General features: G+C 50.2%; 1 protein-coding gene across 2 annotated transcripts; it reads left to right on the top strand.

Annotated features, from left to right (window-relative positions):
- The first annotated feature begins 5,340 nt into the window (after window positions 1–5,340).
- Window positions 5,341–25,339, top strand: LOC309330983 (dual specificity protein phosphatase 10-like). 2 transcript variants are annotated; one of them, XM_081842942.1, is made up of 4 exons: window positions 5,341–5,666; window positions 17,403–18,634; window positions 21,582–21,881; window positions 22,299–25,339. In XM_081842942.1, the coding sequence occupies exons 2-4, from the start codon at window positions 17,416–17,418 to the stop codon at window positions 22,562–22,564; spliced, it is 1,785 nt and encodes a 594-aa protein (XP_081699068.1). In that variant the 5' UTR covers window positions 5,341–5,666; window positions 17,403–17,415; the 3' UTR covers window positions 22,565–25,339. The 2 variants fall into 2 exon arrangements, with proteins under 2 accessions (XP_081699068.1, XP_081699069.1); XM_081842943.1 differs by lacking the exon at window positions 5,341–5,666 and adding an exon at window positions 9,395–9,525.
- Window positions 25,340–25,938: the final 599 nt, after the last annotated feature.

Below are 25,938 nucleotides of genomic sequence, written 5' to 3' on the forward strand. Positions count from 1 at the left end.
GAGACACTGTCATTGTCTTTTTTTACAGGTAGAATCGCAGTTGGAAGGTACTGAAGGCAGCCCTGTTTAGGAAAGCTTGTAATGTTTGATGCATTACTGTATTTTAATGTTTTGTTGGAAGCCGCCCAGAGTGGCTGGGGAAGCCCAGCCAGATGGGTGGAGTATAAATAATAATAATATATTATTATTATTATTATTATTATTATTATTATTATTATTATTATTATTACTACTACTCCAAGGTCATCTACCCAACCCACTGAGATGCAGGAATCACTGCTAAAGAATCCCTGACACTTGCCCCCCCCAACCCCTCTGTTTAAAAGCCTCCACTGAAGGAGAGCCCACCCGCTTCTGAGGTGCTTTGTTCCACAGTTGAACAGCTCTGAGCACCAGAAACTGCTTCCTGATGTTTAGTCAGTATCTCCTCTCTTGTCATTTGAATCCGTTGAACCCAAACAGACGATGATGATTAATCACTTGCTATCCAGTTTATATCCAGCCCAGAAACCCAGGAAGTGCTGTATGCAGTTCCACACGGGCCAAATTCGGCAGGTGGGTGGGGCCACCCAACCTATCAATCACCTCACATCGCAATGACATCCAGTGAGAAATGTTTTGCCTGCCCAGTCAGCTGATCCTCGGAGGCCTACACAGCGCCATGTGGGGGGGCTGGTGCGCAGGAATTTTCAGGGAGCAGCAATCAGCTGATTGGGGGCAGCTGCAAACCCTCTTTCTATCAGCCATATATTTACCTGCCCACATCTGATGCCATCTGCAATGTCAGGCATAGGAACCAACTCCTAGGGGCCGAGCTCCCTTTGGCTTCCGCCAATAAAATGTTTGAGGGGGCTGGGACCCCCCCCCCAATTTGATGGGCATTGCCTGGGACCCCTGTTGTCAAGTGCTGGGCAGGATGGGAAAGGTTTGGTCAAAGTGGCCTTCCAGCCTCCTTCCCCTCCATGGGGAGGAAGAGGAGAAGGAGCCACAGCCATTGAGACTCAGCTCCGTGCCTGGCCTGCTTTGGGGGTGAGGGGGCAAAGGACTCAGGCCTTAGGAAATGGTACCCCTGCTTGCAGGCCATGCTAGAAAACATTCCGGGCCTAGACTGCCCCTCAGCCCTGACTTTTTATTCAGTCTTGACTACAGACTATGTTGCTGTATACTGCTCTGATATTATGTGAGAGGATGGTACATCATCATCATCATTTTATTTATTATTATTATTTTATTATTATTATTATCATCATACGGTTCATCAGAGAAATTCAGGGCAGCAGTTCACAAGATAAAAAACGCAAGATATAAATACTTTTATAAATCAAAACATATTCATTACATTAATTGATTACATTTTTAGCCCACTTTTCCTTCAAGGAGCTCAGAGCAGCCTATGTCGTCCCCCCGCTCCGCATTTTATGCACACAAGAACGCTGTGAGGTAGGTTAGGCTGAGCCTCATGACTTTGAACCCTGGTCTCCCAGGCCCCAGTCCAACTCTCTAACCATTACACCACCGCTGTCTCATGTGCATGGCGTGTGGAGAGGGATTTCCTTCCTCTTTTCTATAATACTAGGCCTCAAGTTCACAAATGGACTGGCAGTAAGTTCAGGACAGACCAGAGGAACAACTTCTTGACACAACACATAATTTACTTATTTGTCACCACAGGATGAGGTGATGAGAGCTACAACTGACCTCAAATGTGGATTGGACACATTCATGGAGTGCAGAGGGAAGTCAATGGCCACTAGCCATAGTGGTTATGTGGAGCAGCCACATCTAGAGGCAGACTACCTTCAAATGCCAGTCACTGAGGGAGCAACAGCAGGTGGGGGCTGTTGTTTCATGACATGCTGGTGGGCTTCCCAGAGGTATCTAGATGGCCAGAGGATACTTAGATGGACCACTGACCTGAACTAGCAGGGAGAATTTATAAGAAAGGGAGCTGACTGCACAGAAAGTTTCTTTCTACATTAGTTAACAGGTTTTTTTTAAAAAAGGCTTCTATTGGGGGGCTTCCTGCTTTTTTTGGCAGCCCTACTTAAAGACACTGGGAATTGAACCAGGGGCCTTCTGCACGAAAAGCAGATACTCTCTCACTGACCTACGGTCCTGAGTGGTGGGGCCCTGGACGTCTGCCCCAAAGTCCTATCTTCATGGCATCATTACCCAAGACCTTTTTCTGCTCAGGGGCCCCACTAGAGACCCACCTCTTGCAAGAAAATCAAATGATGCCGAGAATACACACTCCTAACAATGGACAAAACTCCTCCACCTGGCAGGAGAGAGCCAGCAGTAAATCACACTGAGCGAGTCAGAGTTAACTCTTTATTAGCAAAAACAGGATCTGCACAGGAGTGTCAGGCCTAATGAGCACAGCAATTCATCTCTGGCAGGTCTTGCCCCCATGAAGCAGTTGCAGAGACTGAAGGTCCTTGCCTCCCCACAGCTGCCTAAGTCCCCTCCTCTCCAAGGTTTTCCCCCCTAAGCAATCAGAGACTGTTCCTGTGTGTGGCCAATCTATACTCTGTCCTTTTCATGCCGCTTTTGGTTCTGGAAGCCCAGAGGGGAAGTGAGCTTGTCGCAGCAGGAGGCGGAGACTCCCTGGCTTCTGCACCAGCCAGATGCATCCCTGCCTCTTGGCCTCCCCATCCCCTGCTTCAGCTTCTGCCTCTGATTCTGAACCGCTCTCTGCCACAGACTCCCCCTGCTCACTAAACCCTGTTACCCTGTCAGCTTCCGACACCTCTTCCCAGTCTTTTCCCTCTGACCACTCATCATCGTCCCACCACCAACCCTCGGGCTCTGAGCCTTCTTCCTTTGGCTGGTCCCTCCCACCATTCCTCTGTGCCCAACCAGTCTGTGACAACACCCTTAAAAAACTACAGGTCTTAGGATTCTTGGGGCGGGGGAGAACCAGCTTGCCTTAAATGTATAGTGTGGGTATGACTCCCTAAATGTATTTTACCCCTGAAAGGGTGGGGAGGGCAGGATAAAACCATTATATAGATGAGCTCAAATGGCTTAACAAGGTATCAGCTAGGTATCAACTAGACACTCTCTGGAGTGAGTACACAGGCACCAGAACAAAGGGCAGCTTGACAACTGAATGACACATGCCTTAGATGACACACACAATCCCAATGACCAACACACATACTCATCCCTGATTGCGGGCGGCTGCAGAGGAGCCTGTTCCTTGACTCAGCCCTCAAGTGACGTCTGTTGCATCACCAGGCAAGAGGCACCCAAACGACGGACAAAGGAAGTGTTCAGGAAAGGAGCAAAAGGCACTGTGGTTCATCCAACCCAGGGGTCAGCAAACTTTTTCAGCAGGGGGCCGGTCCACAGGTTAAGAACGGACCTCCGGAACGAATTAAGTACTTAACCCGAGGTACTACTGTATTTTAATTTCTTTGGGGAAGAAAACCAGTTCGGTCTCACCATTTTGCACATGAGAGCATTTCTTCACATGGCAGCATAGCTAAACTGTGGAATTTGCTCCCACAAATGTAACCGGAGCTATCCAGCTTGGAGGGCTTTAAAAGAGAATTAAACAAGTTCAGGGTAGTTGTCTTGGACATCATGGGAGGTCAGGGTTCAGATCCCACCCCCACCCCAGCTCTGAAGCTCACTGGGGGACCTTGAACCAGTTACCATCTCTCAGCTTTACTACCTCACAGGGTTGTTGTGCGGATAAAGTGGCAAGCAGGAGAAGCGTGTCACCAGCTGGAACTCCTTAGAGGAAACGTGGGCAATTAATGTAATAATAAAAGAATTTGAAAATGTGTTATAGCTCTGTCTGGATTGTACCATTTCAGACAGCAGGGGAGCAGGAGGAACCACGCAACACTGCCTTGTGAGAATACCTACTGCCCTTAGAAAACAGCATTCCAAAGAGGCTAGGTTGTACTCTTCTCTCTGACTTGCTAGCTTTCTACATACAAGGACATTTTCCCGCATGGACACATGCATTCAGACATGCAAAACTCCCCCTGAAGGGGCACAGTCCAGGTGCTAGGCACTGCACAATATATATTACTTCACTTACTTCAGAATGTGCTGTGCCCATCATGCAGCAACCCTGCTGAAAAAGCAGGTATAATGCATATTGCTTTGCTATTTTTTTTCATGGGAGGCCACTGAAACAGGGGTGAGGAGAGAGATGCTTCTTTCACACATGATTGTTCCTCAGGATCTTTGAATGTAAGAGAGCTCTGCAGGATGGACCAATGAGGGTCCACCTAGGCCAGGATCCCATTTCCCACAGTGGCCAATCAGATGCCTTCTGGAAGCCCACCAGGAGGACACAAAAAGCCCTCCCTCTATGGGAAAGTTATTAATAAAGATACACTAGCTCTGCATCTGGAGGTTCAACCAGAGCTGCTGGGGGGGGGGCATGACACTCTCTCTCTCTTCAATGTTTCTGCCTCATTCTCCAAAGAGGAGCTTTTCCTCAAGCTGTTGGGTGGTTACAACTGAGTTGCTGCAACCACAAGCTCTCATTTACTGAATTGCAATTGAACTCCAAACAGGCCTTATAAGACCTGCTTGGCTTCCTCTCTCCCTGACTTCTCTCTCCTTGGGTGAACTGTCCCTCTGCACAAGGTTGGTTTTCCTGGCATGGAAATAGAAGGGAAAGCTAGCCAGCTGCTTAAAAATCTGGTGGGGAAGGTGCTCAGTTGTTTTTGCAGCAGAAAACAAGGTAATGATCTATTTCTCTCTCTCCGTATTAACAACAACGATGGGCAAGTGAGGAAAATTAGTTGCTTACATTCCCCCCCCCCCACTTGCAAAACAGGCACATTTAATTCTGATTGCTATTAAATGATAGTAATACGTTCGGACATATGGCATTTGCATTGTTTATATTAATGTTTAAGTTTAAAACAAGATGGGCAAAGTAGCCTTATTGCCAGCTTGCAATGGATTTCTGTGGTTTTTAGTCGTTTTTATTAGAATTATTTCATTTCCCTCTTTTTTCTGTGACCATTGCAAATAAATTACTACTGATGGTGATAATCAATTATAATTAATAATAATGTCAGGTGACGTTTAAAACGCATAGGAAGGCCCACAGCCAAGCTTCCCTCCCCCCACCAACCAGCCTGTCCCTCCCCCCCTCCCCATTTTCAACCCCCACCCCCTTTCTACGGGGCCGAAGTTGCTGAAGCTGATCAAGCCCGTTTCACAATGAATGTAAGCGCTTCCCCGAGTCACGTGCTGCCTTCCTGCGTCACCTTCGCCGGGAGAGCCGGGCCGGCGTCTCATTGGCTGCCGATGATGTCACCCTACAACCCTTCCTCCTCTCTTTCTGCCCCCTCCCATCCCGCTTCCCTCTCCTGCTCCCATCAAAAGCGTCCCCAGCACTAGAGCCAAGGAGGGGAAAAAACATAACAACAGGAAGGAAAGCAAGACAAAGCGGACTGAGGGGGAAAGAGGGCTGGATGCGGGGTGATTAGCAGCAAGGCAGACCTAGGATAACCCGGAGGGTGCAAACGTGTCAGAAGTCAAGGACCAACAAATCCAGATTCCTGCTGGGTTTCAAACGTCACCTTCTCTCCCCTATCCCAGCCTCACCAAAAAGGCATCTCCGCCCTCCCCCTCTTTTCACGACCTCCAAAACACATCCTCATGGATTTCAGGCTTAGACTGTAATGCAGGTGAGTGGATCTGCTTCGGAAACGGAAGGTTTTGTTTTTGTTTTTTATTTTTGCAACAGGGGACTTGCTGGGTGTCTTGCGATGGGTTAAACACCTGGAAATCTCGACTTGCGTTAAGTTAATGGAGGGAGGGGGGAATGGCTGTATTGGGGATTGAGAACAGAGGGACGATGTGGCAAACGAGACTTCCTTTCCCGTCCTTGAAGGCAATGTTTGCAGGGGGTGTGCACGCACCTTTGCAACAAAAGAGGGGCAGCGTTTGCTGAAGGGATCGGGCGCCCCAGATTTCGACAACATGAAAGGCGACAGAGAGAAAGAGAAAATGTGTTGTTTGTTTCTTGATGGGGGGGGGGGGGAGAGATCAAAAAGCAGGGAAAGAGATGAGAAATAGAGGGTGGTGAGTTCTTGTTTCCTCCGCCTCCCCCCCCCCCCAAGGTGGCAATAAAAAGAGTGGGCGTTTGTTTGTGGTGGCTGTCGCCTCGGTTTGTTGTGACAGATCATTCTTTTGGGGGGTGCGTAGGAGGTGGGGAGAGGCTGGCAGGCTGATGCCGAGAGAGGGTGGAGATGCCACCGGGAGCTGGAAAAGTGTGTTTGCTGAGCGGGGCGGGGGGGGGGGGGAGGAGGTGGATGTCAAAGAGAGAAAACCAATGTTTTTTTCCTTGCAAGCATCAACACAAGAGGTTAAAAGAGGATCTGGTGTGTGTTTCTGTGTGCACGCAGAGTTCTCCCCTTACAGGTACCCTTAACGTCTCCTGACTGCTAGGATGACATTCGGGGATATTTTAAGCCGGTGATGCCATGGTGGTTATGGGGACACCGGCAGGCTTTATATAGAGACGGGTGAAAACTGCGGGTGGAAGTGAGGCACGTGTGCTCGGGCTCACATGCAGAGGCAGACACGCAGACACAGTGCTTTCCTTTGTCGAAACACAAGGCGGTTAGAGAATCTGCTTTGCCTGCAGAAAATCCTAGGTTCAAGTACGGTCGGCGTTTCCAGGTCTGAAACCTGCCTGAAACCCTGGAGACCTGCTGCCTGCCAGTACAAAACAACATTGAGCTAAACGGACTTTCTGTGCTCCTATTTAATGAGGTCTTTTCCTCAGAACCATGAGGACTGGAATCCTGCTTGGCTTTTAAGGAAGGGCCGCAGCTCAGTGGTGGAGCATTTGCTTTGCAGGCAGAAAGTCCCCAGTTCATTCCTTGATGACATTTCCAAGTGTGGCTAGGAGAGACTATCTGAAACCTTGGAGTGCCTGGTGCACACAATATTGAGCTAGATGGAGCAAGGACTTTGTATAAGTCAGTTTCCCGTGTTCCCAAGTATGTAGAAAGATATGCATCAGTGGGAAGGCCAATGAGCCCAGAGACACGCGGGATGTATGCAAAGGTTAATTAAACACCCAATTCATATAGTATAAATTGCACACACAGAACTGAGGTGCATATCACATAGTGCTTAGGATCCACTGTGTGGCACCTGTGCAACACACCTGTGCAATACACCAACACCAGGTGAACAAACAGTATTGCACAGGAGATACCCGTTTTTCATAGAATCGTAGAATTGGAAGGGACCACAAGGTTCATGCAGTCCAGTCTAACCCCTTGCAATGCAGGAATCTTCTGCCCGATGTGGGGCTCAAACCCACAACCCTGAGATTAAGAATCTCATGCTGTACAAACTGAGCTATACTAGGCCTCTCCCCCCCCCCCCCGTTGTTTCAACTAAAATGTATGTCCTCTTTAAAAAAAGAAATCTGAGCAGGCAAAGGGTCATGGCAAAGTCCTCAGACCTCCTTTGCCATGAGACAGCAAGCCCTTCTCTCTCAGACTCAGTCCTCCAGTCTGCAATATGGGGAAAATAACACTGACCTGCCTCTCAAGGTTTTTGCAAAGGTTAGAATGGAATGTATGCAAATACTCAAAAACGACGTAGAAATTTTCTCATTGTCATTATCTAATAACAAGCGGAAAACTGGAAAAATACTACCTGCATAATTATTCCATATTAACTCCCTTCTTGGCAACATGAATATGTACCGTACTTTGTGTTCAGAATTACCTCCTAGGAGGGGTAGATTTAGGGCACTGGAGCCACAGGGCACTTTGTAGGACAAGGGGGATGGTTAGAGCAGCTGTCTTGCATGCAGAAGGTCTCAATCCTAAATGGCATCTTCTTCAAAACCCCAGAGGAGCCACTGCAGGCCCATATAGATATAGACCAGGGGCAACCTAAATGGGCCCCATCAACTCCCACCTGCCCCACCAGCATAGCCGGTGGTCTGGGATCTGACAACAACTGGAGGGCACCAAGTTGGCTACCACTGGTGTTAAAGCAGTGCCCACCCCCGCAGCCCTTGCGCTTTCTGACTCCCTTGTGTCCAAACTGTTGTAAAGAATCTCAACTTTCTTAGATATGCATAGCCAAAACTTGGTCACGCGCTGCCAAATCTGCAGTTGTGGCTGCAAAGAAGGTTTTCTCGTGGCCGCAGATTAGGTTTCGCTGTTACTTCTAGTGAGTTGACTCCCACTTCACACATGCCAGAGGAGGAAAAGTGTCTGAGGATGCATCTGCATGTGTGAATGAGCCACTAACAGAAGAAACTTGAGCATTGTGTTCTGTTGGACAGAATGCCAGTTTAAGTGTTTTGCTGCCAGTCTCCAACTCTTGGGAAGATATGAATGCTGGTGAATGCATGCTGCCAACCAATATTGAAAGGTGTGCGGACAACCCTCACCATGGGTGAGTGGGGCTGATGTTCTGAATGGGTGCACATGAAGGCCTTTGCTCCCTTCGGGAAGTAAACCAAGGCTGGATCCCAGCTGTAGCTGCGTTTGGCTTTTTGGATACAAGGCTGATGAAATGAAGCCAGAGGCAGAGGGTGTGAAGACAAATATCCATCAGTGTGTTCCAGAAATCATGATGCAAGGAAAAAGGAGTTGTGTGCAGTTGGGGAGAGCTACCTGTTACTTTTTTGGGGGTGGGGGGTGGGGAAGTGGGCCGTGGAAGCAATCTCAGTGCCCTCTGCATATTTGCTGGACTACAACTCCCATGAGTCTTCGTCATGGACTGTGGTGGTGCTGACGAGAGTTGCCTTGCACGGCAGACTGCTCCACATAAAAAGAAGGCAAGGGGAAATATATTTCTCTGCCTTAGATCCTGGAGAGGTGCTGCCAGTCAGAGTGGGTTGCACTGGGCTGAATGGACAAATAGTCTGATACAAGATATAAGGCGGCTTTCCATGTTCTGTGGGAAAGTTTGCCCGTAGCTGTACATACACAGGCTGTTGAAAACAACAGCAACCGCCCATCACATCGATTGCAGCACAGCCTTGTAAGGTAGACCAGGATATTGCGCCCTTGCTGCAGATGGGAGCACTGCAAGAACCAGGGGGAAGTTCCCCAATGTGCCAAAATTGGAATCAAAGGCTTTGGGTGATTCATATGAATTAATCCCGGCCAGCCTTGCATCCTTTCCTGTTGTTACCAGATGAGACATTGCAAATGCCGATTGGAACTCTGCGTTCCGCCCATCAGCATGTTTTGGGAGGCGGCAGGGAGCACCCTCAGGCCCAGGGACATGTGGAATCCCCTCGAGGCCTCTCCCCCTCCTCGTCTCTCCCCCCCCCCCCCCGCACACACCCCGCCCCCGACACTGCATATCTAGGGCCAAGTGGTGAGCTCATGGTGTGGGGTGAAACCCGAGGAGACAGATGCCCTCATTGGGCACTGCCAGGCTATGAGCTCAGGAGGGTATTTTTAGAGGCAGCACACAACTTCATTTGGTGGAGGAGAGAGCTGAACGGCAGCCCAAAAGGAAGTGAACAGGCGCTGCAGGGGGACCACCAGCCACGTCAGGGTGAGTGTTTGCGGGGGGGGGGACCTCGTCTTTCTTTCTTTCTTTCTTTCTTTCTTTCTTTCTTTCTTTCTTTCTTTCTTTCTTTCTAGTGCATTTGGAGAGTGTACACCGGCCCAAGCTGGAAAGGGAGATGCACACACTGCTGAGTGTGCAGATGTGTACACACACACACACACACACATGCAAACAGCCGTTTTGTGTGTCCACAAAGCGGCGGGCGCCCGTCTGTGTGTGCAAATCTGATTCAGGCAGGAGGGAAGGAAGTGATGTGTCGGAGGGCTTTGGAATTCCCTGGACGCAAAGCAGGCTGAGCTTCAGGGCTGAGCAGAGGGATGGAAATCCCCACCGGTGTGTAGTGAGCATGGGTGTTGGTTGTGTAGAAAGCAATGCCAGGGGGAGGCGGTGTTCACAGACCAAAGAGGGTGCATGCTTGGATGGCTAGATTGTGCAATGGAGAGCCTGTGTGCAGCTAAATTGTCTGGTGTATGTGTGCGCATAAACTGCTTTGATCACACGGTGTTTGCAGGAAATGTGGCGTGTTAATAAACAGACCATGACACTGTGTGTGTGTGTCCCAGTGTTAGAGCATCTGCCTTTCATGCCAAAGGTCCGTAGTTTAATTCCTGGCACTTCCAGGTACAGCTGAAACCCTGGACAGCTGCTGCCAGTCAGTGTAGGTGATACTGAGCTGGATGGGCCGATGTTCTGACTCTGTGAAGCAGCTTCCTCTGTGTATATGCGGGTGAGAGAGAGACAGAGTGAGTGAGTGTGCAAGTGTACCGTATATGTGCCACGAAGCACGGAGGCACGTGCAGAACACAGTACTTCGCACGAGGGAGTTTTCGCTGGCGAGGAGTGTTCTTTGGAGGATGCTTGCATTACTTATTCTTATAACGATTAATTACTGTAGCCCCATCAATGTCAAACACACTTTACATAGTTTCCCAGGAAAGAGAGAGGCAGAGGTCCCTGCCCTCAAGGAGACCACAGTGCAAATGCTTCCGGTGGGGGAAATCAGCATTCAGGCAATTTCTTAATGGGAGCATTACATTATTGGGGTGGGCGAGCTATTTGTGGAGCAGAATTCCTCGCTACTTTGGTAGGGGGAGGCTGAGAAGGGAGAGATACTTCCTAAGGCCCTCCCCGCTGCAAGATCTCATGGGAGATGTTGGGGGTCTAGAATGACAGGCTGCTCCAGGATGGAATGGGGAAGCAGTGAGAGGAAAAAGCAGAGAGGTTTAAAAAGGTGAGGCAGCAGTTGATGGGAAAGGCTTCTGCTTGTCAGAGCAACTGTCCAGATCAGGTGTGGAGACTTCTGTATGTCACTAAACTACAACTCCCATCATCCCTTGCCATCAGCCATGCTGGCAGGGGCTGATGGGAGCTGTGGTTCAGCAACATCTGGAAGGCCAAAGGTTCCCCACACTTGAGCTACATGGATAAACAGTCTGGCTGGTTATAAGGCAGGCTTCACCAACCTGGTGCCCCTTCCAGATGTTCTGAGCTACGACTACTGGCTGCGTTGGCTGGGGCTGACGGGTGTTGCTTTCAAACAACAACATCTGGTTGGTGCCAGATCGGTGGAGATTGTCTTACAGATATCTGCCAGAGATAATCAGGGTATAAGGAGAAGCAAGAACAAAGTACAGTGGTACCTCGGGTTAAGTACTTAATTCGTTTCGGAGGTCCGTACTTAACCTGAAACTGTCTGAAGCGTCTGTAACCTGAAGCGTATGTATACCGAGGTACTACTGTAGTGGAACAGGGCAGGGCTAACCCTTAGCCAGGAATTTTGCAGGAAGGAGGAGTTGTGATAATCCTTGCAAACCAGCCAGAGCATAAATACAGATTGCCCTACTCCAGCTGAAAAAGTTATTTCATTGTCTTGCTTCCTATGGACTAGAATCTTGCCTGCCCATTTTTGCCTATTATCTCTGCAACAGCTAGATAGAGACGGAATGTGTTTAGCTTTTTTTAGCAGCAGCTGAACAAAAGAGCCAGGGTGCTGTAAGGGTTAAGAGTGTCTGATCCACACTCTGACATGATGCTCACTGACTGGCTGTGGGTCATTTCCTGGCTATGCACCCATCGTGCATTTAAAGGACCTGGTTTCCCCAAAAAGAACCCTGGGAACTGTAGTTTACCCCTTGCAGAGCTACTATTCCCAGCATCGTTAAGAAACTACAGTTCTCACGATCCTTTGCGTGCTTTAAATGTACACTGTGTACGCAGTCACTGTCTCTCACCCTAACCCACCTCGCAGGGTTGTTGTGAGAATAAAAATGGGGAGGGGGAGAATCACCTGCATCACCTTGAGCTCCTCTGAAGAAAGGTGGGGTTGAAATGCAATGAATAAATAAGTCAGGGAGAGGGGATTAGAATATCCAATTGGTGGACAGTCTCCCCCCAAATCATCCAAGGCAGTGGTGGTGATGCAATTCCTTTTTCTGCAACCGAGGGCGGAGCTTTCTCCCCCTCTGCATCCCCAAGTGTGCACTCGGCTGTCGCGCGCAATCGCCCCTCGCTTGCCGGGCACACGGTTGATGGAAATAACAGCGCTGTCGCCCCAGATTAGTGTCGCTGGGCTGTGTGGCTGTTCTGCAAAAAGAACCTCCGGGAGAAGGAGACTTTTGTGCTGGCTGAGTGTGTGGGCGGGGACGCAGGCAAGCCAAGATTATAATTCCTAGGTTTTTTAAAATTCTTATTTTAAAGGGGTGGCAGAAGATAGGAGCAGAACCACGGGGCTTTGGCTGCAGATGGGTATATATGGGTCACTAGGAAATAGGGGACTTTGGGACTGCGGGATGTGGAAGAGGGAGAGGCGAGGAGCAGGCAGAGGAAACCCGGGGTGTTTGCAAGGGGAGGGGATTTTGTTTTCTGCATGCACGTGTTACACGAATCAAACATGCACACAAAATTAAGCTGTGAGTCCTGTATCGCAGGGGTTTGGACTCTATGACCTTTGGGGATCCCTTGCAGGTGGTGGATGAAGGAGGGGGTAGAGATTTGGAGAGGGAGGGACCCATAGATCCGGGGCAGATCGCTCTGCTTTCCACACAGAAGTGTGCAGGTTCAGTGTCTGCACCTACAGCTAAAGCAGAGGTGGGAAAATTCATTCAGCCCAAGAGCCAGGAAGGTTTCTGGGGGCTGCATGCCAGTGGTGGGAGGGGCCAGAGGCAAAAGTGGGCGGGGCAACAAATGCACAGGTAACTTTTGTACAAATTTCTACACTCAGTCATGCATCCTCCATCCAAGCAACCAAAAGGCATGATCAGAGTTCAGGGACCAATCCCAGCCAGGCAGAAACACTTCAGGAAGGTGTGGAGCAGGCATTGGCCCTCCAGATGTTTTGGGACTACAACTCCCATCATCCTTAGCTAACAGGACCAGTGGTCAGGGATGATGGGAATTGTAGTCCCAAAACATCTGGAGGGCGAGTTTGCCTATGCCTGGTGTGGAGGGAGGGCCATTGAGGGGTGTGGCCTGGGGAGAGGGGGTGTGGCTTCAAGAAGGTGGGGGTAACCTGGCAAAATCATCCATTAGCATATAAGCTACTACAGTGTCAACCACGCAGTGTTTCTCAAACTTCGCCCCCCCCGGCTGTTGTTGGACTACAACTCCCATCATCCCTGACTATTGGTCCTGCTAGCCAAGGATAAGCTGAGCCTGGCAGGTAAGCTAAGCCTGGCAGGAGAGCTTACTCTATGGTCTTAACCCTTTCATGCATTAATTAAACTTAAGCATGTTGGTTATATGAGGTTGGTTATTCCACAGTTTGGAGGTTGAGGGAGTGCAGCACAGCCATCAGGGCAGAGACAGCCTTTCCTAAGCTGGCACCCTCCAGATGCCGTTGGACTACAACTCCCAACAGCCCTGCCTGCAAAGCCAGAGGCTGGGAATGATGGGAGTCGTGGTCTGACAACATCTGGAGGGCTAAAGGTTGGGGAAGGCTGCTGTGCAGCAGCCACACACAAACCCGGAGAGAGAGAGAGTTCTTAATTTTTGTTTGTCTCTGTTTTAGTTTCTTCCTCCGCAGTCCCAGGCGCCTTGTTCCCCAGGCGGCACGCAGCGAAAGGGTTTCTTAGCAAGCCTGGCAAACATCACAAGGCTGCTGTGGTCCTTGGTGTCTCGATCAAACGCTCACACACACAAGCCACACACACAGAGCCCTTGAGCGGCTTCTGCCCTTCAGAACAGAGGCTGCCTCCCTCCATCCCAGAAGTGTGAAAAATGCTTGCAGAGGAGGGTGTTGCTTGGGCACGTGCTCACACCCTCAATGCCCACAACCCCCCAAAAGCAGAGTGCTTTTCTTATTATTATTCTCCCTCCCTCCCTCCCTCCCTCCCTCTCTCTCTCTCTCTCTCTCTCTCTCTCTCTGTGTGTGTGTGTGTGTGTGTGTTGGAAGATGCGATTTTGGAAGAGGATGGCTAATCTCTCCTTGGCACGGAACCTAGCGCCTTTGAATCTTTTTCCAAGTCCCTGCAGGGAAATGTGGCAGGGAGCTGTATTTTTCTTGATAACACGGCTTTAATGGGAATTGGGGGGGTGGGGGGAGATGCATCAAGAAAGCTGGGGGGGGGGGCGAGAAAGAGAAAGGAGGCTGATCCAGGATCTCCTCCTCCTGTTCCAGCAGCACATGAAGTGCTGGAAAGATCTGAGGGTGGGGGAGTTAACATGTTTGTCTCCCATCAGAAAGCCTTTTTGCTAAACCTGACCCAATTTATATCTACAGAGAGAGGATGTTTTTAAAAGGAAGAGGGGGAATAAGGAATTTAGTTAAGCGTTCCTTGGCTCTTAGTGGCATTCTCCTACCGCCACACCCACAGTTTTTAACCACAAATGAAATTAGATGCTGCTTGATTGTAAAATCACCATCAACATCAAACTGTAGAATTGACAGAAGGGGCCCCAGGGTCATCTAGCCCAACCCCCTGCCGTTCATTATTATCATGAATGATCATGTAAAAGCAGGGTGAATATACCAAGTGAAAGGATTTAAACATAAACAGAGGGAGAAGGAGGTCATTAATTGATCGAAACCCACTTTCCACCAATTAATGACTACCTCTCAGTTTTCCCATGTGTAAAATTGGAATGAAATAGTGGGCAAGCTTCACCGCTTTGTGAGGGCAGATGCAGCAAGGATTTCGTCAGCAGCACATACAGCGTGGGTGTACCCCACGGTAAAAAGAAAAGATGAAAGGACGGAAGGAAGGAATATTAAGATATACCAGGGATGATGGCTAGAGCTGGCCATGCAAGTAGCATGTAGAGCTAAGTCATAAGTCCACAATTCCAGACAAGTGCACAACACACAAGACACAGAATTTAGCAATCTAAGAATTATCAGTTTTCGAGGGTTTCTTTTTTCTTAAGACTCTAGTCCTACGATAATCAGTCATAAAGAATTTATTCGTTTACTGCATTTATATCCCACCATTCCGCCAAGAAGTTCAAGGCTGTGTACATGGTTCTCCCCTTCTGATCCCCACAACAACCTTGCGAGGTAGGCTGAGAGCCGGTGACTGGCCCAAGGTCCCTCAGTGGGCTTCATGACCATCTGAATCCTGGTCTCTCTCAAGTCCTAATCCGACAGCCTAACCACCACACCACACTGACTCTCAGTGTGAATAATGTCCGCTGGAACCTTTTAAATTAGAGGGGCACTCGTTACAATTGCTAGCAATTCAGGAAACAGAGGTCTATTCCTTTCCCGTGATAAGCTGGCACTAGATAAGAATACGATGAAAATAAATCAGTAAATCTGACTAGAATCCCATTTCCCTCCTCCAAGGCAGAATTTGTCAATTATTATTTAAGTGCCAAATGTATGCATGCAGCAAGCTATCACAACACTAAAATACATGACCAAAAACCCCAACAAACTATACCTGGATTTAGTCCAGAGGATTGGCTACCTGCTTAAGTCGGGACAAAATGATGACACCTGTCTGGGGAGGGTGAGCAAAGGAGCAAAATGTCACAGGTGAGGGAAGCAGCTGTGAAGATTTCGGGCACAAAGTCTCTGCCACAGGCGTGGGGAGCCTTTGACCCTCCAGATGTTGTCAGACCACATGCTTGCTAGGACTGATGGGAGTTGTAGTTCATCAACATCACTCTAGATCATTAGCCAATCAGGAAACCTGGAGTACAGCCAATCAGAGCCTGAGGGAAAACTCCCAGGCTTCTCAGGGTGCCTCTGGTGATGCATTAATGTAATTTGAGCCTGTGGCTCTGCAGACCACCAGCTATGGCTACTGGGAGTTGTAACATCTGGAGGGCCACAGGTTCCTCATCCATGGGCTTCCTCAGGTTTTGAATGTAAAGGAAAGCGTCCCCTGAGCATGTGCAGAGAGCTTTACTTCTTGGTGCTGAGTAACCCAAAGCCAGTTGCCTCACCCATTATCTGGAGAAAGATGGGGGCGAGAAATACACGGAGAACACCAAAGCGCGAGACTCTTAATCTCAGGGTCATGGGTTCAAACCCCTTGTTGGGCAAAATATTCCTGCATTACAGGGGGGTTGGGCTAGATGACCCTCATGGTCCCTTCTAACCCTATAATTCTATGATTGTATCTCAAAAACTTGGTAGCCTTTGCCTGCTGTGGGGAAGACCAGTCAGGTTGGCATTCCTGGCAAGTCCCCCTGGGGAGGGCATTCCACGACTGGTGTGCCAACTCCTAGAAGGCATTCTCTGGAAGACTTCGCTACCCATGGCAGCCTTCCCTGTTTAATGCAGGGATGGAGAACCTGCAGTCCTCTCTATGTTGCCGGGATACCAGCCAGCAGGGCCAATGGCGGGAGTTTTCACCCAGTGTCAGATCTGGAGGGCCACAGATTCCACTGCCACTCTCAAAGGCTACATGCACACTGGGACCTGCAGTCAGTGGCAGACCCACATTTTTGGGGCCCTGAAGAATGAACTGCTATGGGGTCCCCTTTGCAACCGACAACAAGGTCCGGGTAATCTTAGTTAAAAGGGTTGTTCCACAACAGTTCACCACAATTTTTTAAAATTAAAAAATAGCCACTACATTTCATATTTTGATTAAAATTGCTCTATTAGACTATTTCACATCTCAAAGTCACTTGTGTGAATTCAAGTTATTTGCGGGGTGTGTGTGAAAATTAGGGAAATGTTATTTACATTCATGATGCGTCATAAAATGATTGTGAGTTGTGCGATTCAAATTGGGTCTACTAGACCCAATTTTTAAAAAAGCAATGCAGACTAAAGTCATTTCTGGGGGCCCCCCTTGTATTAGAGGCCCTGAAATTTAAGCTTCATTAGTTTCATAGTAGATCTGCCCCTAGCTGCAGTTTGTTAGAAGCTCTGGGAATTATAGCTGTCCGAGGTGTAAACTAGAATGCCCAGGATTATTTGAGGGGAAATAATGCGTTTGAGTGTGCGATTCCCACATTGTAATACAGTGGTACCTCGGGTTAAGTACTTAATTCGTTCCGGAGGTCCGTTCTTAACCTGAAACTGTTCTTAACCTGAAGCACCACTTTAGCTAATGGGGCCTCCTCCTGCTGCTGCTGCCACCACGCTGCCGGAGCCCAATTTCTGTTCTCATCCTGAAGCAAAGTTCTTAACCTGAGGTACTATTTCTGGGTTAGCGGAGTCTGTAACCTGAAGCGTCTGTAACCTGAAGCATCTGTAACCTGAGGTACCACTGTATCTGGATCGTGTGGGGTGGCAGAGCTCAATGAAACCTTAGACACCCCTGACAAAAGAAAGAAAACATGGGCGCCAACTTGCCGCATGCTCTTCTGAGCCCGGTTTTTTGAACGGGGAAGGGCAGGGTATAAATAAATAAATATTATTGTTATATATTATTATCTCTCCCTCCCTCCCTCTCTCTTTCCCCCTGCAGTTCACCTTTCCCAATGCCTCCCTCGCCTCTGGAAGAACGGATCGGCGTGCTGCAGCGACCCAAAACTTTGGCCTTGCGCCTCAACCACAGCTTTGCCAACGGGGGCACCCCAGGCAGTGGCGAGAAGCAGCCCCCGGCGGCCTCCAGAGCGCCTGGCCAGGCCGCCCCGGCTCCCGCGAAGGCACCCTGCGACGAGGCCGCACGCCGGGGGACGCCAGGCGTCCTGCAGCCCAACCACTCTCACACCATTGACATCAAGCTGACGGTGGGAGGCGTGCAGAGCCTGTCGCCTGAGAGGAACGTCTCCCTGCAGCTGGACCTCAAGCAGGCCGAGCCTAAGCCGAAAGGCCTCGCTGGGCCCCAGCTGAAGGTCTTCTTGCCCCAGGCGAAGCTCAAGAAGCGCTGCTTCAAGGAGAACTCCAAACCGGCGGTGCTGGACACATCTACCAGCTCCTCCTGCCTCTCCAGCCCCGCCATGCACCCCCTCAAATGCGGATGCCGCGGCTGCTGGCGCCTCATGCGCTGCGAGGACGCCGGACCCAAGGGCGGCTTGCTCTCCCTGGGCTGCTTCTCCTGCCGCTCCAGCCTGCGCTCCCTCAGCTGCTCCAGCTGCAGCCCGCCGTCCGTCAAGAAGCTGGGGTGCCTGCCCTGCGCCCCCTCCTCGGCCCTGCGCTCCCTGGCCTGCCTGGCTTGCAACCCCTCGGTCAAGTCGGGCAGCTCCTCCTGTAGCTTCTGCAGCAGCGACCCCATCGTGGCCTATGACCCCCGGGCGGGCTCGTCCCCGGCCCCCAGCTGCGGGGACGACGATGACTACAGCGTCCGCACCATCTGGCCCGATGAGCTGGCCAAGAAAATGACACGGTCCCGGGTGCAGCAGCAGCAGCAGCAGCAGCACGTCTCCCCGCTCATCCTGGACTGCCGCAACCTGATGGAATACACCAAGAGCCAGCTTCAGGGCGCCATGCGCTTCGGAGCAGCCGACGCAGCGGGCCGGAGGCGGCTCCAGCAGGGGAAGATGGCCATGCTAGATTTCATCTCCTCGCGGGGAGGCTGTGACGCAAGGGACTCCTCGCTGCAGCGTCTCTGGGCCAAGGAGCCCGGCGGCCGTGCCAGTCCGGAGCCTCTCCCCGCCAGCCCCCCCAAGCCCCGCAAAACGCAGCCCTCCCAGAATCTCCACCTGGTGCTGGATCTGCTCAACAAAGATGGCGGGCAGGAAGGGGTCGGCCGGAGAGGTGAGCTGGGGGTTCTAGGTGCCGACCGCTGTGGTGGCAGCAGAAATTGCATTGGTGTGTCAAAAGTTCTTTCTCCTGGGGCCACCACCTCCCTAGTTGCCCTGAGCCTTCTGCTGGTCTGAGGGGAATGCGTTCTGGGCTAACACAGTGTCTCCCCGCTTTAAAGAACTCCTGCCTCCAGACAAGAGGTTGATTATTTCTGCAAGGCTGCCGCTTATCCATCAGCCTTGAGTTTCCCTCGGGTCCTTCTCAGGCTTCCTGAGGTGATATTTTTCCTTATTACATTTTGTTCCACATTGAACTACCTGTTTCCCAGTTGGTAATAATAATAATAATAATTTATTATTTATAGGCCACCCATCTGACTGGGTTTCCCCAGCTACTCTGGGTGGCTCCCAACAGAATTAATGGTGATAATAATAATAATAATAATAATAATAATAATAATAATAATATAAAAAGCAATAAAACATCAGACATTAAAAACTTCCCTGAACAGGGCTGCCTTCACATATCTTCTAAAAGTCAGATGGTTGTTTATTTCCTTGACATCTGATGGGAGGGTGTTCCACAGGGTGGGTGCCACTACTGAGAAGGCCCTCTGCCTGGTTCCCTGTAACCTCAATCTTGCAGGGAGGGAACCTCCAGAAGGCCCTCAGTGCTGGTCCTCAGTGTCTGGGCAGAACAATGGGGGTGGAGATGCTCCTTCAGGGCCAAGACCGTTTAGGGCTTTAAAGGTCAGCACCAACACTTTGAATTGTGCTCGGAAACAAACTGGGAGCCAATGTAGGATGTAGACTCCCCTTGAAAGCCACAGGGAGAAAGGAAGTTTGGAGGAGAACCATAGATGCTCCCTAGAGTTCATTGGGGGAGATATGGGAAATTAAACCACAAAACATTATAGATAGGTAGCAGTGTTGGTCTGCCATAGTCAAAACAAAACAAATTCCTTCCAGTAGCACCTTAAAGACCAACTAAGTCAGTTCTTGGTATGAGCTTTCGTGTGCATGCACACGAAATCTGAAGAAGTGTGCATGCACACGAAAGCTCATACCAAGAACTGACTTAGTTGGTCTTTAAGGTGCTACTGGAAGGAATTTGTTTTGTTTTCACAAAACATTATGTTGATAGAATGAATACAGCAGGAAGACTCAACAGGGCAGTTCTTTCCATGCATGTTTTCCCTATGCCAATTGGGTTAGGTTTAAGATTTGCACCACTCCACCATCTCTTTGGTGACCTCATCCCAGCTGCATGAGCAGATGGCAAGATGCGAAGGGGGGCTTCACACACACCCAGTCCCCCCCCCCACCTCACTTTTAGCACCTGTTCAAAACCCCATTGAACCAGAATGAACTCTACCCAGCTGGTAGCATGACATCATTTCTTTGACCTTCTTTCACACTTGCCCCCTCCCTTCTCCCCAGCCCCTGCCAGCCCCCACCATGGAGGGTGGGGTGTCATTTTACATAGCAGATGTTTTAGGTCAGGAAGAAGAACAAGTCCCCTCCCTTTTCGCCCCCACCTTCCTCCCACAGAAAACTGCAAAGGGGAGGGGGGAAGCCACTCCAAGTGATTTGGTTAGCACCAATTTGGAGCATACGGAGTTCCCTTATACGGAATTGGACCGCTGACCTATCTAGCTCAGGGCTGCCTGCTCTGACTGGCAGCAGCTCTTGGGGTTTCAGGCAGGGAGCTTTCCCATCCCTATCTAGAGATGTCACTGGGGGGTTGAACCTGCATTTAAGCAGAGGCTCTCACACGACCTTTTTCAGGGGTTGTTTCTGTGAGGTGGGCACAGAAGAGATTCAGAAACTCACAACTTAGAATATTACTCTGCCACCAAATTGACCAGCTTTGGGTGTCACACAGAGCTCTTTTCCCGTGTTGTGCCTTTAGGTAATTTTATACATTGGACTTCAGCATCTGGCTGGGATGGGGGTGGCTGGAGAGGCTCTTTGGTGCCCCACCTGCCCACCAGTGGTGGCCAGTGGTCAGGGGTGATGGGAATTGTAGTGCAAAACATCTAGAGCAGGTGCAGCGGGCAAAGGGGGGGAACCTTTGGCTCTCCAGATGCTGATGAACTACACATCCCATCAGTGCAAGCAAGGATAGCGTACGACCAGGGAAGATTTAAGCTGTAGCTCAACCACATCTGGAGTGCTAAAGGACCCCCACACCTGATCCAGAGTGCCCCCCCCATTCACTTGCTTCAAAATTAGGGAGCGCCAGCCCTGCTGTGTTTCCAGCTCCCTGTCCCCAACACACCTTTTTCTGAGTGGGGCTCTGTGCCTACACCTCCATCCAAACCTCCCACCTTGGCAGCATGACTGGCAGGTCATTGGGAGGGCAGCTGCTTTGCAGGGGGAAAGTCCCTGGTTTCATCCACAGCATCTCCAGGTAAGGTTAGGGAGACTACGCCGCCCCAAAATCCTGGAGTGGTGCTGACTGTCAGTGCAGACAATACTGAGATAGGCAATTGTCTATCACTGCAGTCTAGTGCAAGACTCCTTGAGGATCATTTGATGCCAACACTCCAAATAAATAAGGAAATGAGAGCAAAATGTTTTGCCTGTGCTCACATCCTTGGTTTCTAACTGCTCAGCCAAACCTACTGATCGATTAAAACTTTGCAGCCCTAATTAAAATTGAATTATTACAATTCATTTCTTTACTCGCTTACACAAAGCTTTTTATCCTGCCAGAAAAGGCTCCCAGATCAGCTTACAAATGTCAGTGGTAAAACAGTCCCTGCCCTCAGGCTTAAAGAAAATGAGAAAGAAAGAAAGAAAGAAAGAAAGAAAGAAAGAAAGAAAGAAAGAGAGGGGGCACACACAAAAGGAAAACAGATTGGGAGGGAGGAGGAAAAAATAAAACTCAAGCACTTTTTCTGCACAATGCTTCCACTCCAGGGACTCAACCCCTTTGCTTTGTGTTTTGACCACAGGCAGTCTGATTGGGCCAGATGTTGCGGACGGCCCAGATGACTTGGGGCCCCCACTCACGCCTGACCTGGAGAACGCTGAGCTGAGCCCCATTCTGCCCTTCCTGTTCCTGGGCAACGAACGAGACGCGCAGGACCTCGAACGGATGCTGAGCCTCAACGTGGGGCACGTTCTCAACGTCACCACCCACCTGCCCCTGTACCACGCCGACAGCGGGCGCCTGCGCTACAAGCGCCTCCCTGCCACCGACAACAACCGCCAGGACCTGCGCCAATACTTCGAGGAAGCTTTTGAGTTCATTGGTGAGGTCTAGTCCTGCGGCGAAATAAAGGGGAGGGTGTAGCTCAGTGGTAGAGCGTCCGTCTTGCATGCAGCGGGTCCCGGGTTCAATTCCTGGCATCTCCCTCTGGAATGGTCTTTTGTTTGAAACCCTGATGATTCAAAGCCAGCCAGGATAGACAATAGCTAGATGGATTAAGGGGTCTGACTGTACAGGGCAGCTTCCTATGTTCCTCATTTCTATTTTCCTCCCAATCTGTTTCCCTTTCTAAAAAAAACTTTGCTGCCTGTTCACCTGGGGCCTATTCTTAACTCGCCGTAGGCGAAGAGGCAAGGAGCTGTGTATGAAATGGAATTTAGTCCAGGAAGCATTTGTGTGCACCCCCTTTCTCAGGTTAGCGTTGACGCTGTTTCTCCCCTTCCCCCTTCCCTTACTCCAGAGGAGGCACACCAGAGCGGCAAAGGAGTCCTCATCCACTGCCAGGCCGGTGTCTCCCGCTCGGCCACCATCGTCATCGCCTACCTGATGAAGCACACTCTCATGACGATGGGCGACGCCTACAAGTATGTCAAAGGCCGAAGGCCCATCATCTCGCCCAACCTCAACTTCATGGGGCAACTGCTGGAGTTCGAAGTGGACCTCAACGCCGGCGTCACGCCCCGGATCCTCACCCCCAAGCTGGCCGGAGTGGAGACCGAAGTGTGAACAAGATGGGGGTGCAGGATGAGCTCCGTCAATCTCAGGGCTGGGAAGAAGAGGAAGGGGGGGCGGGAATGCAATAAGGGGACTGATGGACGGCAAGTGAGGGCTGAAGCAGTGAGCAGGAATTGGGGGGGGGGCTTCTCAACTACTTTATTACATCCCCCCCCACACTTGAGGGAACTTTGCTTGGATACCTTTCTAAGTCCACCAACCTGAAAACGCTCAGCGTACAAGGCGACAGACAACGCCAAAGACTGATGGCGCTCCGTTCTTTAGGTACCGCTGCTGCTGCTGCTGCTGCCGCCATCGGAATTTCGGGGAACAGTTATTTCTACAATGACTTCTGAAAAAAAAACTTTCTTACCTTCGTGGGGTGGGGAATGGGTGGTGTGTGTGTTTGTGTGTGTGATCATGCTGGGTTTTAATTTATTGGGGTGGGGAGTGTGTGTGTGTATAAATTGGGGGGGGGGAGTTCTCTTTGTCTTCCCCCCAGTTTTTTTGATCCAGATGCTGATATTGCCTTGCTTTCCACCACGATGGACTAATTTGGGGCTGGGGTATCCTAAGCAATTTACACGTGTGTGTGTGTGTGTGTGTGTGTGTGCAGTAATGGAAGAGGGGGTGTCCATGGGGAACATTGCGGGTGTGAAACTCCTCTCCCCCCCCCCCGAATTCCCACCAGATTTTAATGCTCAGGATCACAGAATCTCTTCTGGATAAGAGTGTGGGTGGAAAGAAGGAGGGGGGGCAATTCACAATTAATCTCCCCCCCCCTTCTTTGCTTGGGGTGTATGTGTGTTTGCGTGTGGGGGGGGGGGAGAAGAGCCCTCAATTCTGCCCTCTCATCTAGTTATTTATTTGAACTGTAATTGCTGCTTAGACTCTTTTGACCACCAACCTGTTATGTGGCTCTTAACAAGGGTTAATACTGTGGAACTGATGATATTATGGGATGGGGGCGGGGACTGGACCCTCCTTTTCCTCCTGCCCCTTCCCTCAAACATATTGTTAAGCACTTCTCCCCCCTTTCCCCTCCCCTTCTCAGGGTTATATGATGTAACTGGAACTTGTCTTCCATTAATTAAGGGGTTCGGGGTTTTTTGACAATGGGGAAGGGATGCTGAAACTGGGGGGGGGGGAGTCCCCCTAGGACTCTCTAGCTCTCCTAAATTTTATTTTAGGTTTCTTGGGGCTGGTATGGAGTGGGTGTCGTCGTCTCCCCCCAGCTAATTTATCTTACGATGCAATATATACACAAAAATTTTGGTTGTTAATGTTAGGTGCTTTAAAGTGTCCCTGCCCCCCACCTCCGGCTCCTCTTCCCGCACCGCACAAAGAGGAGACAGGGTGTGACATGCGTCCCTTCATGTCAGTGGTCTTTCAGCCGTTCCCAGTCTTTTCCCAAACAGAATTCGAACCCATCACCAGCAAGGAGCAAGTGGGGGGATAAACGTTATGGAGGCTATGGGCCCCATCTCTCCACCAGTGAACTCGCCAGTCATACAAAATGGAAAAGCCCAACATCCCAGTCCGTAAAGCTGTGGCACAATATTTGTTTGTTCGGAGATGGGGTAATTTCCCTTGTAATCATCAACATCTCATCATTTCTGTAGATGTAAAAATACATTGTGGAAGACGTTGCTCTCATCCCCAGGTTCTCGCCAATGTAGCACTCTCTGGAAGTTGCTAGACTCCAGCTCCCATCATTCCTGACCATTGGGGCTGATGGGAGTTGGAGTCCAGCAACATCCAGAGTGTCATCCCACCCATCCTCAAATACTCCCAGAATCCTAACCGGGATGGCATGGCACCCACTTGGAACTCGTAATTTTCTGGGTGGCTGGAAAAACACCCAATAGCCAAGAGGCGAGGAGATGCAATAAGGTAGCCTGTTCAACCCTCAGCTTTGATGATCAGAAATTACTGGTTCAAGGACCTATTACAAGACGCCATAGATGTGCCCCCCCTGCCCGCGATTAAACAGGGGCCACATCTGACCAGACCAGCGCTCCAAACTGCCATTGAAATGTTTTTCAAATCAATGCCCCTGGCCCCACAAAAAAAAAAAAAAAGTTTTAAAATCCTCCAGCCCCCAAATTTCACTTCAGCTATTGAGGTTGGGGTGATGGTGGTGGTAGCACCTAAACATGAAAGTGGGATCTGTGTCAGAATGATTGATGTTTGTGGCTGAGCTGCAGACAAATCTTCGCTCTCGCCTCTTCTGGAATGCCGAGATACAGAAAGGCTTCCGTCTGGCTTTGGCGGCTAAGTGATGTTTGCCCAGCTGCGGAAGGGAGCAGTGCAGCTCGGTGCTTAGAGCCTTGCATGCAGAAGGTCCCAGGTTCAATCCCTGGCATCTCCAGGCAGGACTGGGACTGTCCCTTACCTGAAACCCTGGAGGGCTGCTGCCAGCTGGTGTAGACACTACTGAGCTGGATGGAGCAATGGGTCCAGTGCAGCATAAGGCTTGATGTTCCTAAGGAACAGCAAAGCACCCTTTGCTCCCCCCACCCCTCCCCTGGTGCAGATCCAGAGTGGCTGGTGAATGCAACAGTTCCTCCCCCCTTTTTTCCATTTAAAGAGTTTTGTAGTGAAACTAAAATGCCCCACCCCATCCACCCACTGGACAGGAAGCTGATGTGGTCAAGACTATAAGGTTCCCCCCTTCCCTTCCCTGCTGTGTCTTTTTGGATCTCGTCTTTGTTATTTATTGGGCCCAAGTGTGAGGCCCCAGCGTCATAATTTATTAAACGTGGTCTTTCTCTTTTTTTGTAACAAGACCCTGTCTCTTTTGAGGGTGGGAAAGGTGGGGAGATCAAGCCAATGTCTACCCAAAGCTTAAACTGAGCCCTGGTGTCCCTTTCAAAGCAGAAAGAAAACCCACTGAGTTTTGAGACCTCGGAAGTCAACAGTGGCAGAGTAATACATACTTCTCTTGTGTCACCCATTCATAATCTAAAAGGGAAGAACTGCCTCATTTCCCCCCACCAGTCTTCCCGTGTGGTCGGCTGTTGCTGAACCAACTCGCCCCAGGCGAGTAGCTGTTTGCAAGCTGCCACTGAAAGTCCGCAGTGCACAAAGTGGGTCCAGAAGGAATTCGACAGGTTGATCCCCAGCGCTGGGTACATTTTGCAGGATTTAGCTCAGGTTAACTGAGCTGGTCGCTGTCATTCTTACTTCACTGGAACGAAGGCCAGGGTGGTAGACTCTGCACTAGTCACATCTACCCACAGCAGGCTGAGGCTCCTGAATCTTAAGTTAGAACACGGTAGGCAACCTAAGGCCCATGGGCCACAAGCTGCCCACGGGGGTCGTTTAACTGGCCCACGAGCCACCCACTCGGTGAGTCCCCACGCACTGCGCTAAACCGGCACAGC

Source organism: Podarcis erhardii (genome assembly GCF_964252035.2).
Source record: "Podarcis erhardii genome assembly, chromosome: 15".
Taxonomy (NCBI): domain Eukaryota; kingdom Metazoa; phylum Chordata; class Lepidosauria; order Squamata; family Lacertidae; genus Podarcis; species Podarcis erhardii.

What these genes read in the sequence shown, in the direction of transcription:
- LOC309330983 (XM_081842942.1), top strand. Translation starts at nt 17,416, where the DNA reads ATGCCTCCCTCGCCTCTGGAAGAACGGATCGGCGTGCTGCAGCGACCC. An exon ending in GGAAGGGGTCGGCCGGAGAG is followed by an intron (nt 18,635 to 21,581) that starts GTGAGCTGGGGG and finishes TTTTGACCACAG; the next exon opens with GCAGTCTGATTGGGCCAGAT. An exon ending in GGAAGCTTTTGAGTTCATTG is followed by an intron (nt 21,882 to 22,298) that starts GTGAGGTCTAGT and finishes CCCTTACTCCAG; the next exon opens with AGGAGGCACACCAGAGCGGC.